General features: G+C 45.2%; 1 protein-coding gene across 2 annotated transcripts in view; it reads left to right on the top strand.

Moving 5' to 3' along the window:
- setd3 (SET domain containing 3, actin histidine methyltransferase) overlaps positions 1-15896 on the top strand; it is a 61199-nt gene that overhangs the window by 33341 nt on the left and 11962 nt on the right. For both annotated transcript variants that reach the window (XM_020487708.2, XM_020487707.2), the window contains exons 7-8: positions 13959-14017; positions 14732-14846. In XM_020487708.2, coding sequence (XP_020343297.1) covers positions 13959-14017; positions 14732-14846 — 174 coding nt within the window. The remainder of the gene's footprint in view (positions 1-13958; positions 14018-14731; positions 14847-15896) is intronic.

The raw sequence follows: 15896 nt of genomic DNA, 5'->3' as shown, positions 1-15896 counted from the left end.
GGCACGGATCTGGACAAGGGTACCAAAACATTTCTGCAGCTTTGAAGGTCCCCAAGAACACATTCTTTAAGTGAATAACTTATGAACCACCATTACTCTTCTGAGAGCTGGCCGCCCGTCCAAACTGAGTAGTCATGGGAGAAGGGCCTTGGTCAGTGAGGTTCTTCTGTGGAGATGGGAGAATCTTCCACCAATCAGGCCTTAATGGTAGTGGCCAGACGGAAGCCACTCCTCAATAAAGGACACATGATAGCCTGCTTGGAGTTTGAGAAACAAAATTCTCTGGTCTGATGAAACCAAGATTTGAAATCTTTGGCCTGAATACCAAGCGTCACGTCTGGAGGAAACCTGGCACCATCCCTACGGTGAAGCGTGGTGGTAGCATCATGCTGTGGGGATGTATTTCAGCGGCAGGGACTGGAGCAAAGTATGAAGAGATCCTTGATGAAAATCTGCTCCAGAGAGTTCAGGACCTCAGACTGGGGCGAAGGCTCACCTTCCAACAGGTCAACGACCCTAAGCACCCAGCCAAGACAACGCAGGAGTGGCTTTTGGACAAGTCTTTGAATGTCATTGAGTGGCTCAGCCAGAGCCTGGACTTGAACCGGATCGAACATCTCTGGAGAGACCTGAAAATAGCTGTGCAGCAACGCTCCCCATCCAACCTGACAGAGCTTGAGAGGGTCTGCAGAGCAGAATGGGAGAAACCACCCGAAATACAGGTGTGATAAGCTTGTAGCATCATACCCAAGAAGACTCGAGACCATAATCGCTGCCAAAGGTGCTTCAACAAAGAATTAAGTAAAGGGTCAATGTGAGATTTCAGTTATTTTTATTTGTAATAATTCTACAAATTCTAACCTATTTTTGCTTTGTCATTATGGGGTATTGTTTGTAGATTGGGGGGGGGGGGGACTATTTAGAATAAGGCTGTAACGTAAATGTGGACAAAGTCATGGGGTCTAAATACACTGTAGGCACTGTATATGAAGCCATTAGGATTGGTTATCTGGGATGGTTATGATAAATTATGCATTGTTGTGCACTGTTGGCATACCGTATATACAGAACAAAAATATAAACGCAACATGTGAAGTGTTGGTCCCATGTTTCATGAGCTGAAAAAAAAGATCCCAGAAATGTTCCATATGCACAAAAAGCTTCTTTCTCAGCCCAGGACCTCCACATCCGGCTTCTTTACCTGCGGGATCGTATGAGACCCGCCACCCGGACAGCTGATGAAACTGGGTTTGCACAACAACAAAAAATGGCTGCAAAAACTGCCAGAAACAGTCTTCGGGGAAGCTCATCTGCGTGCTTATCCATCTCACCAGGTTCTTGACCTGACCTCAGTTCAGCCTGGTAACCAACTTTTGCATGTATGGCGTTGTGTGGGCGAGTGGTTTGCTGATTTCAGCGTTGTGAACAAGGTGCCCCGTGCTGGTGGGGTTAGGGTATGGGCAGGCATAAGCTACAGACAACGAACCCAATTATATGTTATGGCAATTTTGAATGCACAGAGATACTGTGACGAGATCCTGAGGCCAATTGTCATTCCATTCATCTGCAGTTTCAGCATAATGCATGGCCCCATGTCGCAAGGATATGTACACAATTCCTGGAAGCTGAAAATGTCCCAGTTCTTCCACGGCCTGCATACTCACTAGACATGTCAACCATGTTTGGGATGCTCTAAATCGACTGGTATGACCGCATGTTCCAGTTCCCGCCAATATCCAGCAACTTCGCAATGACCATCGAAGAGCCATTGTATTCCACAAGCCACAATCAACAGCCTGATCAACTCTATCACTTCGTGATGCAAATGGTGGTCACACCAGATACTGACTGCTTTTCTGACCAACGCCCCTATTTTTTTTCTTTTTTAACAGATGCATATATTTATTCCTAGTTGTGAAATCCATAGATTAGGGTCAAATTTATTCATTTCAATTGACTGATTTTCTTATGAACTGTAACTCTGTAAAATCTTTGACATTTTTGCATTTATTTTTTTGTTCAGTTAGAGACATGCGCACATTTTTTCCAGTCCCGCCCTTGTTTTATAAATATAATTTTTTTCCTTAAACTTTCATTGTCCAGTAGCCAAAAGGCCCAATCCTAGTCATATTATCAACCATGAAATTTGTTGCAACTTTAGATCTCTTTTAATTTTAAATTTTTTTATCTGTCAGGTGAAACCGCTGGCATGTGTGCTTTTGACAACGGTATTTTCCCACTAATTGCATTATGAAATGAACATTCAAGTGTAGGCTACTGCCTTGGGCACATTGCTGTGCTTATGATGTGAAGAAATAATAGCTTATAAATGTTTAGCTAATTGTTCTGGTCAATTGCATCAGCCTCATTAGCTTTTTAAAGTATTTTTTTAATGTACTCTAGCCTACTGGTTGTATGAATTTGAGGTCTATCGTGCCATTGGAATTGGCTATTTCTCACCCAGAATGAAAGCTGACCATTAGAATAGGTAAACTTTTCTACTATGTATATTAGATTGACATAGGCTAGAGAATTTTCGATGTTCATTACTCGACTTGTTGCCTGAGGAAAAGTAAATGTGGCATCTTCAAAGTGCAAATCGGAATTCGGTAAGGACACCCGTTGTTGCAACCTCGAGTTACTTGTTCTGTTAAGATGAGTATCCATAAAATGATTTGTCATTCTAGGCACTGTGGGTGGACACCCCTAATTAGGTAATGCACCCAATGCATATGGGTCTGCTTCATTTCTCATAACTCATTAAATTAAAATGCTGCTGGTCAAATGTCCAGCAGAATCTCACACACACACACACACACACACACACACACACACACACACACACACTCAGGCTTGCTAAAGAAAGTCCTATTCTAAGTAGTTTTTCTATAGACTCCTACAAGGTCATCCCAGGTGAGTGGGAGTGCTCTGTCCATGCGTTGTCATTTGGGATATTCTAGTAAAAGTTGTGTTGTTGTAGGTGCAATGAAAAGCTTTGTTCATGATTGCAACATTGTGCAACACTCCCATGACCCTGAGATTGCAACAACTGTTGATCAGGAAGGAGGATGTGATACTTCCTGCCTGTACAGGCTTTGCACAACTTCTGCTGCTGACTTTGCAAAAATCTTGAAACGTATGTTGTGTGTAGACAGTCTCTTCTGTGTGTGTGTTTGCCATGGTTAGACTGAGGAGTAAATTTGAAAAAGACACTTGGACCTAAAAAATCCATGCCTTTTGTGGCCGTTGTGCCCTTCTCCCTGAATGCTGAGCGCTCCGAATCATATCTCACTCACATGGCCCTCCATCACGTGATTGGGTCTTTCTCACTTGCTACAAGTGAAGACCAACACATCGGGGGCACAACTGTGCGCGTCCTTATCCAATTCGGAGGTGCATATTGATGATATTTGAAGAACTGTCCACCTTTAGTTTTCGTCAGCCAACGAGATGAGTAGGCCTTTACAAACAGCAAAAGCACTAGCCAATGTTAATCTACTGTTCCCCATAGTATAAAAGTCACCCTATTCTGTGCGAGAAATAAATATTCCAAACATAGTCTGGAACAGTTGTGGGATGTGATAGATCCCAAATTAATACAACCACTAGCATCAAAAATATATTTTTTACGCAATGTGGCTAATGCAACAGATCAGAACTTTTATCTTAAAATGTTGATAAACTATTAGGCTATTTCTTCACATAAGCGCAGCAATACTCACACATGGCAGTAGGCTATAAGCTCAAATGTTCCATTAGCAGAAAATACCATTATCAAAATTGACCGCAAATGCAATTATGCATGTATTGCTTTTATGATAAGGGTGCATTTCTATGGTGAAAATGATCTTCCCCAAACTCACGCGCTGCTTATGTATACCAGTTAAGCTCTATACGCCTTGTAAAGTGGATTCATGTGCTTAATTTTAAGTTATTTGGCCACTTTAGTTAATATTGTCACCCATCAGACTATTCTTGATTTAATCTTGTGTTTATGTATAAATAATACAGTGGGGAGAACAAGTATTTGATACACTGCAGGTTTTCCTACTTACAAAGCATGTAGAGGTCTGTAATTTATATCATAGGTACACTTGAGAGACGGAATCTAAAACAAAAATCCAGAAAATCACATGATTTTTAAGTAATTAATTAACATTTTATTGCATGACATAAGTATTTGATCACCTACCAACCAGTAAGAATTCCGGCTCTCACAGACCTGTTAGTTTTTCTTTTAATAAGCTTTAATAAGCCCACTCATTACTTGTATTAACTGCACCTGTTTGAACTCGTTACCTGTATAAAAGACACCTGTCCACACACTCAATCAAACTGACTCCAACCTCTCCACAATGGCCAAGACCAGAGAGCTGTGTAAGGACATCAGGGATAAAATTGTAGACCTGCACAAGGCTGGGATGGGCTACAGGACAATAGGCAAGCAGCTTGGTGAGAAGGCAACAACTGTTGGCGCAATTATTCAAAAATGGAAGAAGTTCAAGATGACGGTCAATCACCCTCGGTCTGGGGCTCCATGCAAGATCTCACCTCCTGGGGCATCAATGATCATGAGGAAGGTGAGGGATCAGCCCAGAACTACACGGCAGGACCTGGTCAATGACCTGAAGAGAGCTGGGATCACAGTCTCAAAGAAAACCATTAGTAACACACTACGCTGTCATGGATTAAAATCCTGCAGCGCACGCAAGGTCCCCCTGCTCAAGCCAGCGCATGTCCAGGCCCGTCTGAAGTTTGCCAATGACCATCTGGATGATCCAGAGGAGGAATGGGAGAAGGTCATGTGGTCTGATTAGACCAAAAAGCTCTTTTTGTCTCAACTCCACTCGCCGTGTTTGGAGGAAGAAGGATGAGTACAACCCCAAGAACACCATCCCAACCGTGGAGGTAGAAACATCATTCTTTGGGGATGCTTTTCTGCAAAGGGGACATGGCGACTCCACCGTCCCTCAGTAAGAGCATTGACGATGGGTCGTGGCTGGGTCTTCCAGCATGACAACGACCTAAAACACACAGCCAGGGCAACAAAGGAGTGGCTCCGTAAGAAGCATCTCAAGGTCCTGGAGTGGCCTAGCCAGTCTCCAGACCTGAACCCAATAGAAAATCTTTGGAGGGAGCTGAAAGTCCGTATTGCCCAGCGACAGCCCGAAACCTGAAGGATCTGGAGAAGGTCTGTATGGAGGAGTGGGCCAAAATCCCTGCTGCAGTGTGTGTAAACCTGGTCAAGAACTACAAATGTATGATCTCTGTAATTGCAAACAAAGGTTTCTGTACCAAATATTAAGTTCTGCTTTTCTGATGTATCAATCACTTATGTCATGCAATAAAATGCAAATGAATTACTTAAAAATCATACAATGTGATTTTCTGGATTTTTGTTTTAGATTCCGTCTTTCACATTTGAAGTGTACCTATGATGATACAAATTACAGACCTCTACATGCTTTGTAAGTAGGAAACACTGCCGATTTTGCAGGTTATCAAATACTTGTTCTCCCCACTGTATGTGGACCATTATCATGCACCTGTATCGAAACAGGGGCACTGGGGAAAATACATGTCATCTTTGCATTTTAAATAGTAAATGAGGGCAATTTTTCACATGGTTCATTTTCATGCCAGACAGGTCGGCTATACTCCTGTTGTAAATATAAGCGATGTGTTTAACTAGGACAGTTGAGAAATAAATATAGTAGGCTTAGTCTATTTTGTATTTAACCTTTTATTTAACTAGGAAAGTCCGTTGAGAACAAGTGACGGCCAAACCCTGACAATGCTGGGCCAATTAAACGGCTCCCTATGGGACTCCCAATCACGGCCGGATGTGAAGCAGCCTGGATTTGACTGTAGTAACACCTCTTGCACTGAGATTGTGTCTTAGACCGCTGCGCCACTCGGGAGCCCTTTAAGGTGCATGTTTTACCCCCCCCCCAAACCAAAAAAACAATGAAATATGAATGTTAAAATTGCCTGTCCCAGTCACCCCCTATTTCTACAGGAAAGTAGAACACGCAAATACAACTCAAGACACTTTTTCTTCATAACGGACACTGGGGGACAGCTGTGAGTGGCGAAACAAATTCTGTGAACTCTTTTCAAAAAGCCATGAAATGTGATTGACTGAAGCTGTTTTGAAGCTGAAATTCTTCCAATTTCCTACTTAAACTTTTCAAGTAAAGCCTTAACTCATATAGACCTTAAGGATAATTATGAACATGGTTTAATTCTTCAGATGATTACCTTTTTATTTGGGCATGCTCAGGTTAACTTTCCCACAGAATTATTTCTAACAATTCTGACTCTTTCTGTGATATATTTTTGTGCCAGATGGATTTCATGTGAACTTTGGAACCTTCAATTCAGATCCCAGTTCTTAGTGTCGTCAAACTTGGAGATCCAAAGCCTTGATTGATCTCCTAAAGAAAGAGTTATCGCTACAGCTGTATAACGTTCACCTTGAAGCCAGGTACAGAGTAAATCTCTGTGCTGGGTTTGTTTTGGCTCTTGTTAAAAGTCGGTCAGGTCTCTCTCTGTCTGCCCCTCTCTCTCTCTCTTCTTTCCTGTCCTTACATCTCTCTGTCCTTCCATCTCTCGGTCTTTGCACGTCCACCTGTCTGTCAGTGGGTGCCCGGCGAGAGGGATTGGGTTTGAAGAGGCTCCCAGCTGTAGGGAAATGAGGAGAGCAGCTTCAGAATCGACTCTTGCACCCAATTTCAGAGGACCTGATAAGCTGCTAATGACAGAGAGAGAGAGAGAAGGGCAGGCATGGGCGGTTCCTGTCCTGTATGACCATCGCATTACCAACAGGAGGAGCTGTTTCTTCTCCTAAAGCTCTTAGTCTGAACTGAAAACAGCTCCTGTGTGATTGGTGGATGCACTATTGCTCTTCACTATATTGTGTACGTCTTTTGGTGAAAGTAGTGACTAGAGAATACGGTGCCATTTGGGAAACAGACTGTGTTTGTGGGTGAGTACTGGAACATGTGATATTTACCACAATATATACAACACATTTATGATCTTTATTCACATTTTGGGGGGAGAGTCTGTGTCATTCACAATGTTCTCAAGCAACCTATGACTGAAATCTCCACATGAGCGGCATGATAAAATACAGGCTTTTATACTGTAGATATAAAATTCATAATGGTTGAATGGTCGACTACTTTAGGGGTTAATACCGGTACCGCTCCTCTCTAGCCGTTAAGTTTGCAAGGTTTATCTGGAGACAGCTGTAGGTAGCTTCAGAGAGGAAGACGGAGAGACGACGTGATTACAGTTTCATTATGAAATCGAAGAAACGCAAGGCAGATATTGTGATGCAAATCTCTCCCAGTATGCTAATTTAAAGTTATTAACTGACATGTTAAAATGAGGTATTCATTCCAGCTCTCCCTTTTGATCAAACCAATGAAGACTAGGGCTGCGTCTCAAACGCATTAGAGCCATATGGCGCTGGTCAATAGTAGCGCACTGTGTAGGGTGACATTTGAGCTCGTAGACTAGACGACTCTCTTTAGGTTCTGTCGTCCCCTTTCTTAGCAAAGGGACTGGAGGAGCAGTAAAATAACATTTCTCTAAATTATTTTCACTTTCTTTAGTTCGAGCGCTTTGTTTCTGTCATTTAAATAACTCAATTAGGGAAGAGGAAAACACATTCACATTTCACATTACTGTCGAGATGAGACCTCCAATATGAAATATTCATCACGGCAATAGTTCGTATGTCATTGTCTCTTGGCTGATCTGGACTGGTGTGTTGACATGTTTTTGATGAAATGTTTCTTAGTTCTCAGTTGAAGGTGGGTGGCTCAAATCAAAAGTAGAATTGTATTTGTCACATGCGCCGAATACAGCAGGTGGAGACCTTTTTGTGAAATGCTTACTTTACGAGCCCTTAACCAACAATGCAGCTTTAAGAAAAAGAAGAGTTAAGATCATATTTACTGAATAAACTAAAAGTAAAAAAAACAATGTCGCACAATAAAATGACAATGACGAGGCTATATATATACAGAGGGTACCTGTAGCGAGTCAATGTGCGGGGGTACATGTTGAGGTAATATGTACATATAGGTAGGGGTAAAGTCACTATACATAGATGATAAACAGCGAGTAGCAGCAGCATAAAGCAAATGGTTTGGGTGGCCATTTGATTAACTGTTCAGCAGTCTTATGGCTTGGGGGTAGAAGGTGTTAAGGAGCCTTTTGGACCTAGACATGGCTCTCCGGGCACCGCTTGCCATGTGGTAGCAGAGAGAACGGTCTGACTAGGGCCATATGCGCTACCTTCTCTAGCACCTTGTGGTCGGATGCCGAGTAGTTGCCATACCAGGCGGTGATGCAACCAGTCATGCTCTCGATGGAGCAGCTGTAGAACTTTTTGAGGACCTGACGACCCATGCCTAATCTTTTCAGTCTGCCGAGGGGGAATAGGCGTTGTCGTGCCCTCTTCATGACTGTCTTGGTGTGTTTGGACCATGTTAGTTTGTTGGTGATGTGGACACCAAGGAACTTGAAGCTCTCAAACTGCTCCATGACAGCCCCGTCGATGTGAATGGGGGTGTGCTCGGTCCTCCTTTTCCTGTAGTCCATGATCAGCTCCTTTTGTCTTGATACACTGAGGGAGAGGTTGTTATCCTGGCACCACACTGCCAGGTCTCTGACCTCCTCCCTATAGGCTGTGTCATTATTGTCGGTTATCAGGCCTACCCACTGTTGTTTTGACGGAAAACTTTATGATGAGGTTCGAGTCATACTTGGCCACGGAGTCGTGGGTGAACAGGGAGTACAGGAGGGGACTAAGTACGCACCCTTGAGGGGCCCCCGTGTTGAGGATCAGCGTGGCATATGTGGTGTTGCCTACCCTTACACCCCGGGAGCGGCCCGTCAGAAAGTCCTGGATCCCAGTTGCAGAGGGAGGTGTTTAGTCCCAGGTTCCTTAGCTTAGTGACGAGCTTTTTGGGCACTATGATGTTGAACGCTGAGCTGTAGTCAATGAACAGCATTCTCATGTAGGTGTTCCATTTGTCCTGGAGGGAAAGGACAGTGTGGAGTGCAATAGATTCCATCATCTTTTGATCTGTTGGTGCGGTCTTCAAATTGGAGTGGGTGTAGGGTTTCTGGCCTCTCAAAGCACTTCATGGCTAGAGATGTGAGTATTAGGTGTCGGTAGTCATTTAGGTAGGTTACGTTGGCTTTCTTGGGCACAGGGACTATGGTGTTCTGCTTGAGACATGTTGGTATTACAGACTCTGTCAGGGACAGGTTGAAAATGTCAGTGAAGACACTTGCCAGTTGGTCACTGCATGCACTGAGAAAACGTCTTAGTTTTATGTTCACCTTTTTAAAGGTGTTACTCACATCGGCTATTGAGACCATGATCACACAGTCGTCCGGAACAGCTGGTGCACTCATGCATGCTTCAGTGTTGCTTGCCTGGTAGGCTTGTGTCACTGGGCAGCTTGTGGCTGGGTTTCCTTTTGTAGTCTGTAATGGTTTGCAAGCCCTGCCACATCTGACGAGTATCAGAGACAGTGTAGTAGGATTCGATCTTAGTTCTGTATTGACGCATTGCCTGTTGATTGGTTCGTCAGGAGTGCATAGCGGGATTTATTTTAAGAGTGTGGGTTAGTGTCCCAGTCCTTGAAAGAGGCATCTCTACTCTTTAGCTCAGTGGGGATGTTGGTCACTATGGGGACGACGTCATCGACACACTCCTCAATGCCATCGGATGAATTCCGGAACATATTCCAGTCTGTGCTAGCAAGAAAGTCCTGTAGCTTAGCAACTGCGTCATCAGACCACTTCCATATTGAGTGAGTCACTGGTGCTTCCTGCTTTAGTTTTTGCTTGTAAGCAGGAATCAGGAGGATAGAATTATGGTCAGATTTGCCAAATGGAGGGATAGATTCTGGTTTATTAGTAGTCCTAATATCATTCATGTCATTTTAAGTGTTTTCATTGTACTTCACATACTCCACGAAAGTAAACATTTCTTGGTCGGGGCTTATACATTTTGAATATCAAAATATACACTTTGAGTTGAGTACTCACCCTCATCCCTAGTTACCTTTTCCTCTCAATCTTTGCTTTCATGCATTTGACTCAATTAAGGAGAATAGTGAATTATAAAGTGGCTGCTATTTGACAGAAATGTTTTGTTTTGTGGTCTTGACAGCAGGAGTGTCGTCACTAGGAACCAAACAGAGGTAAACGGAACAAAACAGGGAGGGTCTTAACTGAATCAGACCAATAGAAACTCTAGTTTTCATTGCAAAATGTTTTACGTTAGCAACAGTTTGGACAAAAAATTACACCCCTAGTCGCCTCTATAAAGACAGTACCAACAATGACCACAAGGTGGTAGTGGTGGGTTGTATATGGTGATATGAAGGTAAAATAGTAGAATATAATACTGATGCCGTGAGCATAGTTGTTTTCCCGCCCATGTTATAATAATAGCACATAGGTGTTATATACTGCTGCTGAAACACAAAGACTGTAATAAGGAAACAGAACAACTGGGGGAAAAAAAGAAATGTAAATTACTCTAATTATGGTAAAAGAACATGTGGGGGAACAGCAGCATCTCTAATATGTTATTCCTTTTGTGGGGTGATGGAGTTGTGCCGGAAGCCCAGACACCTCATGGCCGTGGTGTTGAACAGTGAAAGTAAGGTGATGTGTAGAGATGTCGCCTCCTAACTTTGAACTCTCCTTCTCGGTTGGCTTGAGCTCTGTGTTGTTAAGCGGGGTGGGTGGGTGGGTGTGTGTCCTGGCCACATTTCCTCTCTTCTCCACTGTCTCCTTTCATCCCCTCTCCACGCTCCCTCCTTCATTATTTTGTCATCTTTGCCGCACCTCTTCATCCATTCCCTCTCCTTTGCTCTCCTCTACTCCTTCTTCCCTCACTCATCCCTCTTCTACCCCTTCCCCCCGTCTCTCATTCCTCTCTCCTGTCCTCTGCTCAGGTTGGGGGCTGGTGTCAGTGTAATGACTACTGTCAACGTCAGCCTCTCTCTGTTTTTCTAAAGCGGGCCGGCCGCAGATGACCGGGCTGGAAAATTAGCTTGTCGCATTGGCTTTGAATTGAATTGACCTGATTGTACCTTCCGTACATGTTGAGTGGCTTGGAGACTGACAAAAAAAAAAACTATTCTCTCCCTCCCTGTCCAGTCCATCCCAGCCCCCCCTTCCTTGTGATCCACACACACAGCCAGCCAGTTCTACATGTCTTTCTAAGTGAAGCATAGCAGAGTGCCTCTCCCTTCCAGTGGGGACTGTGTGTGTGTGTGTTTGTAGTTTTGTGTGTGCGGATCTCATAAGGTGACCTCTGTATGCAGCGAATGCAAAGTAACCTTGGAGTGTGTGAGATGAGAAATGGTTTAGTGTCCCGGTGGTGTCGTTTCCCTTCCTCTCTGAGGCGCTCCAGGTATCCATCTGTCTAACCTTCTCTCCCTCTCTGACGAGTCAAATGAGAACGATGGACACCCACGCCGTGTGGGGCGCATCCCGCCGTCATACACTGCAACATGGCGGAAAAATGTTCTTTATTTACATTCACAACGGTCAGGATTTACCATTCTGGTAACTTTTTCATTTTGGACAAAGGCAAGAAAATCTACAAGGCAAATATCTGCTACATTTACTTCTAGTTGGATCCCAACCCCTTTGAAAGGCTATACGTGTAAATACACCGGTTGGCGCAGCGCCCGATCAATGTGTGCTTCTCTTCCTCTCCCGCCCGTCCATGTCACGTCCACAGTCAGGCAGCAGACAGGCCCCAGCCTGGGATCAGGTATGGCTGCTGGGCTCGACGACGCCCCTCCTCTCCGCTAGGATCCATCCGCCAGCCGAGACTCTTATCTTTTAATGGATGTCGGAGCAGGACGAGGCTCAACACTGCTCCTCCGCACCCCTACCTCTCAGTCACAACCAGGGCGGGGGAGGAAGAGGGAGCTGCTGGGGTGTTATCCCATCACCGTGCCTCAATATTTGGGAACACCCTGTCAACCCATTGTCTGAGTGTCTAAGAGTTAAAGTAGCACCTTCTATTGAACTTTAGGCTTATTTGAGGTAGGGGGGGGGGGGGGTAGGTTAGGGTTGGACAGTGCGCGTCATGTGGCCCAGTGAGCGTGATTCTCCTCACTTTACTGTAGGGATGAATCAGTGTCACTGCCAGACTGTCTCGATTACACGCACCCACCCTGCCACACCAGCCATCCGCCCAGTGGGAGAAAGATGATGTGACCGCTCTTACCTTAACCAGCCTAGCCTGTGTATGACAACTCCCTCAACACACTCCCTGTTATAATCCACGGAATACTACTTTGAAGAGACCGATGGGTAAACAGGCCAATCAGTCAGACACGTTGTGTTAATGACCTACCACCACACGTACACCACGAGGTGGTTGTGTGTGTGTAACTGTAGCGAAGGCTCTCGCTCGATGTCTTACTCTGGGTTTCCTACTGAACTCGAGTCTATTTCTACTGCAGCTCCCTTTGCATGTTGGGGACAGGAGAAAGAGCTTCAGGAAGCACCGTTAATAGACCCCGGTGCTACGCTCTCTGCCCCCTCGCTCGCTCTCTCTGCCCGCTCGCTCAATTCAATTCAAGGGGCTTTATTGGCATGGGAAACATGTTTACATTGCCAAAGCAAGTGAAGTAAACAATAAAATGAACAGTTAACATTACACTCACAGAAGTTCCAAAATAATAGACATTTGAAATGTCATGTCTATATAGAGTGTTGTAACGATGTGCAAATAGTTAAAGTACAAAAGGGAAAATAAATATAGGTTGGAATTACAATGGTGTTTTGTTCTTCACTGGTTGCCTTTTTCTTGTGGCAACAGGTCACAAATCTTGCTGCTGTGATGACACACTGTGGAATTTCACCCAGTAGATATGGGAGTTTATCAAAATTGGGTTTGTTTTCTAATTCTTTGTGGATCTGTGAAATCTGAGGGAAATAATATGGTCATACATTTGGCAGGAGGTTTGGAAGTGCAGCTCAGTTTCCACCTCATTTTGTGGGCAGTGTGCACATAGCCTGTCTTCTGTTGAGCCAGGTCTGCCCACGGCGGCCTTTCTCAATAGCAAGGCTATGCTCACTGAGTCTGTACATTGTCGAAGCTTGCTCGCTCCCTCTGCTCCCTCTGCTCGCTCCCTCTGCTCCCTCTGCTCACTCTCTCTCTGCTCCCTCTGCTCACTCTCTCTCTGCTCCCTCTGCACTCTCTCTCTGCTCCCTCTGCTCTCTCTCTCTGCTCCCTCTGCTCTCTCTCTGCTCCCTCTGCTCTCTCTCTGCTCCCTCTGCTCTCTCTCTGCTCCCTCTGCTCTCTCTGCTCGCGCTCTCTCTCTGCTCGCGCTCTCTCTCTGCTCGCGCTCTCTCTCTGCTCGCGCTCTCTCTCTGCTCGCGCTCTCTCTCTGCTCGCGCTCTCTCTCTGCTCGCGCTCTCTCTCTCTCTGCTCGCGCGCGCTGTCTTTCTAGGCGTGAAGTGTGCTAGTCCCCCTCCCTCTAGCTCCTGCTAGGTTGTAAATGAGCCCTTGGAGGCGTCCAGTGTGTGGCTTTAAATGTAGATTCCTGTGTCACTGGTGGCTCTCTGTCACCCAAATTGATGAAGCAGATTTATGACGGCTGCTGGGCACAACAAATTAAGTTGACAGTGATGTATGGGGGGCTAACGCCATCCTGATCCTAGCTTGCACCGTGGACGCTAACACATGCGCGTGTGGGCACACCTCTAACAGACACACGCATGGCGCTCAATAACACACCCCTCACACACATTTACACACACCACTAACACACTCTCGTTAGTATCAGCTGCATAACCAAATTCCACACTGATTTATTATTAAATTTTTTGTTCTCTCTCTTCTCCCATCCTCTGTCTGTCCTTCTTTTTCTCTCCTCCTAACCTTTCATTTCCAGACTCATCCGACCACCAGTAAACTGCCCTTGAAGGACGCCTTTACGTACGACGACTACAGGTTGGTGTGTGTGTGTGTGTGCCCGCGTCGGCCTGCTTTTGAAATGCTTGCCCTCCACCCCACTTTCTGTGTTCGCGGCGCATGTCCGTCCGTGCGTGTTAGACAGTCTGAGAATGCCGGCGTCCAGGATGGCCCGTTGATTTTTTTTTTTTAAACGTAGCATTTATTCTCCACGCTCTTTCGTTTTGAGGGAATAATTTATCGGCGGCCTCTTTTCATCTTCCCATTTGTGTTGAGTGTGACGCAGACCTCCGCTCCCGCCGGGCAACGTGTTGTGGGAAGGACGGAGCTGGGACGGCGTGTGTGATCTTGTCACCGTGGCGCCAAAAGCTTTTTGGAGGAACCGCTGTTAGCCCAGTTTGGAATGTCGTTTTTAGAATGACTGTTCTCCCCACATGCCTCGACATCATTATAACCAGATCACAGATTGAAGTCTATTGGATGCCCCGGTGTTCAATTAATAATCAAGATAATGTTCAATCGCCTACTGTACCATCCACAACCGTGGTCACTAGGACAAACACGTAGTTTTGCGCACTTCAAATGTTACTAAAGTTAAGGTTATGATTTTAGGACTAATGTCCCGACCACCTGAGGCTACAACCAACAGCTATTCAGGAAATCACAGGGCCCTTGTTGTGATTGGTTAGTCCAGGAAAGTGGGTCTGGTTGCTGATGTGATAATTGGCTGACCGTGACCTTTGACCCCTATAGATGGGCGGTTTCCTCGGTGATGACCCGTCAGAACCAGATTCCTACAGAGGACGGTAGCCGCGTCACCCTCGCCCTCATCCCCCTCTGGGACATGTGTAACCATACCAACGGTCTGGTGAGTACTACAAACACGCTATTATACACTATAACATGGCTGAAACGCAGTGGTGGAAAGTAAAAATACTTTCAAGTACTACTTGAGTATTTTTTGGGGGGTGTCTGTACTTTACTATTTTTTATATTTTGGACAACTTTTTATTTTTTACTTCACTACATTCCTAAAGAGAACTTCTTGCTTCGTACATTTTCCCTGACACCCAAAAGTACTCGTTACACTTTGAATGCTTAGTAGGACAGGAAAATGGTCAAATTCACCCACATCCCTGGCCATCCCTACTACCTGATCTGGTGGACTCACTAAACACAAATGTTTAGTTTGTAAATGATGTTGGAGTGTGCCCGTGGCGATCTGTAAATGATGTTGGAGTGTGCCCGTGGCGATCTGTAAATGATGTTGGAGTGCGCCCGTGGCGATCTGTAAATGATGTTGGAGTGCGCCCGTGGCGATCTGTAAATGATGTTGGAGTGTGCCCGCGGCGATCTGTAAATGATGTTGGAGTGTGCCCGTGGCGATCTGTAAATGATGTTGGAGTGTGCCTGCGGCGATCTGTAAATGATGTTGGAGTGTGCCCGCGGCGATCTGTAAATGATGTTGGAGTGTGCCCGTGGCGATCTGTAAATGATGTTGGAGTGTGCCCGTGGCGATCTGTAAATGATGTTGGAGTGTGCCCGTGGCGATCTGTAAATGATGTTGGAGTGTGCCCGCGGCGATCTGTAAATGATGTTGGAGTGTGCCCGTGGCGATCTGTAAATGATGTTGGAGTGTGCCCGTGGCGATCTGTAAATGATGTTGGAGTGTGCCCGCGGCGATCTGTAAATGATGTTGGAGTGTGCCCGCGGCGATCTGTAAATGATGTTGGAGTGTGCCCGCGGCGATCTGTAAATGATGTTGGAGTGTGCCCGTGGCGATCTGTAAATGATGTTGGAGTGTGCCCGTGGCGATCTGTAAATGATGTTGGAGTGTGCCCGTGGCGATCTGTAAATGATGGAGTGTGCCCGTGGCGATCTGTAAATGAAAGAAAACATAAATAAATAAAATGATGCT

The sequence above is a fragment of the Oncorhynchus kisutch genome, linkage group LG7, assembly GCF_002021735.2.
Source record: "Oncorhynchus kisutch isolate 150728-3 linkage group LG7, Okis_V2, whole genome shotgun sequence".
In the NCBI taxonomy this organism is placed as follows: Eukaryota; Metazoa; Chordata; class Actinopteri; order Salmoniformes; family Salmonidae; genus Oncorhynchus; species Oncorhynchus kisutch.
Note: the sequence above shows the minus strand (reverse complement) of the source record. Positions and strands in the feature narration are given on the sequence as shown.